The following is a 1,969-nucleotide window of genomic DNA, read 5'->3' as shown; positions in this document are numbered from 1 at the left end:
CGAAAGAAACTGAAGAAAGACGTAATTCCACATATTTTTGATTGCCAACCACATCGAATAAAAACGCAAAATCTCTCTCGACCGGCGTTCAACAAATTAAATAGAAAAAGAGCAATTGCTGAAATTTTGACAGATGCAGAAAATAAAAATGAGGGTAGCATTTTGAATGTTAATACGGTGTTTCGGATTCGATGTATCGCTCGAAATCGCGGTGCGTTCGGGCAGAAGCGTCTCGAGCAACGCGGGTCGATGACCCCGTTCGAGCCAGCTGATCGAGCCTCGCGCGAAAATCATCGCCGGCACCGCGTAGGATTCGACCGATGACTTGCGTCGCGCTAGTGAAACTCAATAATATTTTTGTCATCGGTCAAGTCCCAAAACACTTCCGATACCGGGTCACGCCGGAGACGTTGGAAACGATAGTCAGTCGATATTCGATCGCTCTGGAAACGACAGCTTTGATATCGTCTCACGATCGATCACGCGGCAGTTTTTTCTCAGTCTCAGTGAGAGAGCATTCAGTCGTAACGATCGCTTATCTTTGGACTCTCCAATCTACCTCTTCGGACCGTGAACTGCCCCGAAGCCCAGCCTCATCGGAACGGAGTCACGCAATCTCGCCCGCGCTGTAGTGCAATTCTGTAAATCGTTATGTAGTCGTTATGTGGTCATAACGACAATTTTCGTTTCGTTATAGAACGAGATGTTATCGTAACGACAAATGCGATTCTGTAAGCGAGTATTAACGAATTTCGCTATCGATACCGAGAAACGCCGGTGAGCTTGTTGTTATGTGTCGCTATCGTAACGAGAGGTCCGTCACCCCTCGCTATAGCTTAACGTCAGTTAAAAGTGTCGGTGTGTATGATAAAATCCTGACCGTGTATGTCAAGAAACGTGTACTGGAAAATATTGTGTGACTTAAACGATATTCTTCCATTCAAGGCAATCGGTGAGTAAAATTTTATAGTAATTGGTTCTACAGAGTCGATTTGTGTGCACAGCTTAATATTTCGTAACCTATTTAACATTATGTCTCGTCGAAGTGAAATAGACTCATTTCTTTCAATATTGTAATATGATTCTTATTTCTATAAAATCGTTAACGCGTCAACCGCATATATTTTTTGTAGCATATTTTCTGAAGCATAATTTAATCTGGCATACGTAAATAAACGTTTAAAATTTAGAGCGAGCATGGCCCTTGACTATTTAGCATGGGAAATGATACTTCTGGAGGAAAGGGCACATCGGCTGGAACGACGTGTAGAAAGAAGGCTACTGAGAGATGCTCAAAATCCTTTTGAGCTGCCACGAGATGAATTCATCGACTATTTCCGTCTTACTCCAGAACTTGTTATACAAATAACGAATGTGATACGGGCCGACTTACAGAACATACGAATTACCGGCATAATGCCAGAAACAAAGGTAACATTAAAGCAAAATTAGTATAATGGCTTGCAATATTAAACTTAACATTATTTAATTACAATGTACTGAGAAAGCAAAATATTTCAGATGTAAATTTATTGAAATGTAATTTCCTTGAGATGCCAAAGTTTATTTAGATGAAATTGTTATTACAGGTGCTGATTGCTATACAATTTTATGCTCAAGGCAGCTATCAAAGAAGTGTCGGCAATCAATATCAATTTAATGTTAGCCAAACTACAACAAGTCGTTGCCTCCATGCCGTGACTGATGCAATCAACCGGCGCTTATTGCGTAGGTGGGTGAAATTCCCAATGACCCAAGAGGATCGACAGCGAGCACGTGAAAAATTCTTAGTTGCTGCACAGCCATTTGAAGGTGCCATAGGTGCTATAGATTGCACTTTTGTTCATATTATAGCTCCTCATGAACATGAGGAAGCGTTCATTAACCATCATGGTAACCATTCCCTGAACGTGCAAGCTGTAAGTGCTTAGCAAGTATATACTGTGGATTTGCCATTAAGTTTTTGCCT

The 1,969-nt window shown here is 41.2% G+C and overlaps 2 protein-coding genes across 2 annotated transcripts in view; both read left to right on the top strand.

Moving 5' to 3' along the window:
* The first annotated feature begins 442 nt into the window (after positions 1-442).
* Positions 443-1,948, top strand: LOC105556645. The gene has a single exon (XM_012003739.1). The coding sequence runs from the start codon at positions 1,198-1,200 to the stop codon at positions 1,450-1,452; it is 255 nt and encodes an 84-aa protein (XP_011859129.1). The 5' UTR covers positions 443-1,197; the 3' UTR covers positions 1,453-1,948.
* The window catches only part of LOC105556646 (putative nuclease HARBI1), a 1,713-nt gene continuing 1,492 nt past the window's right edge, over positions 1,749-1,969 (top strand). The window contains exon 1 of the mRNA XM_012003740.1: positions 1,749-1,919. Within this exon, the coding sequence (XP_011859130.1) occupies positions 1,749-1,919 (171 nt within the window). The remainder of the gene's footprint in view (positions 1,920-1,969) is intronic.

The sequence above is a fragment of the Vollenhovia emeryi genome, unplaced genomic scaffold, assembly GCF_000949405.1.
Source record: "Vollenhovia emeryi isolate VEMERY1.0 unplaced genomic scaffold, V.emery_V1.0 DF939872.1, whole genome shotgun sequence".
Classification (NCBI taxonomy): Eukaryota; Metazoa; Arthropoda; class Insecta; order Hymenoptera; family Formicidae; genus Vollenhovia; species Vollenhovia emeryi.
The sequence above is the reverse complement of the archived record's forward strand: the minus strand, read 5'-3'. Positions and strand labels throughout refer to the sequence as shown.

Bases quoted from the DNA above. Each gene is read 5' to 3' on its own strand.
- LOC105556645 (XM_012003739.1), top strand. From the start codon at position 1,198: ATGGCCCTTGACTATTTAGCATGGGAAATGATACTTCTGGAGGAAAGG.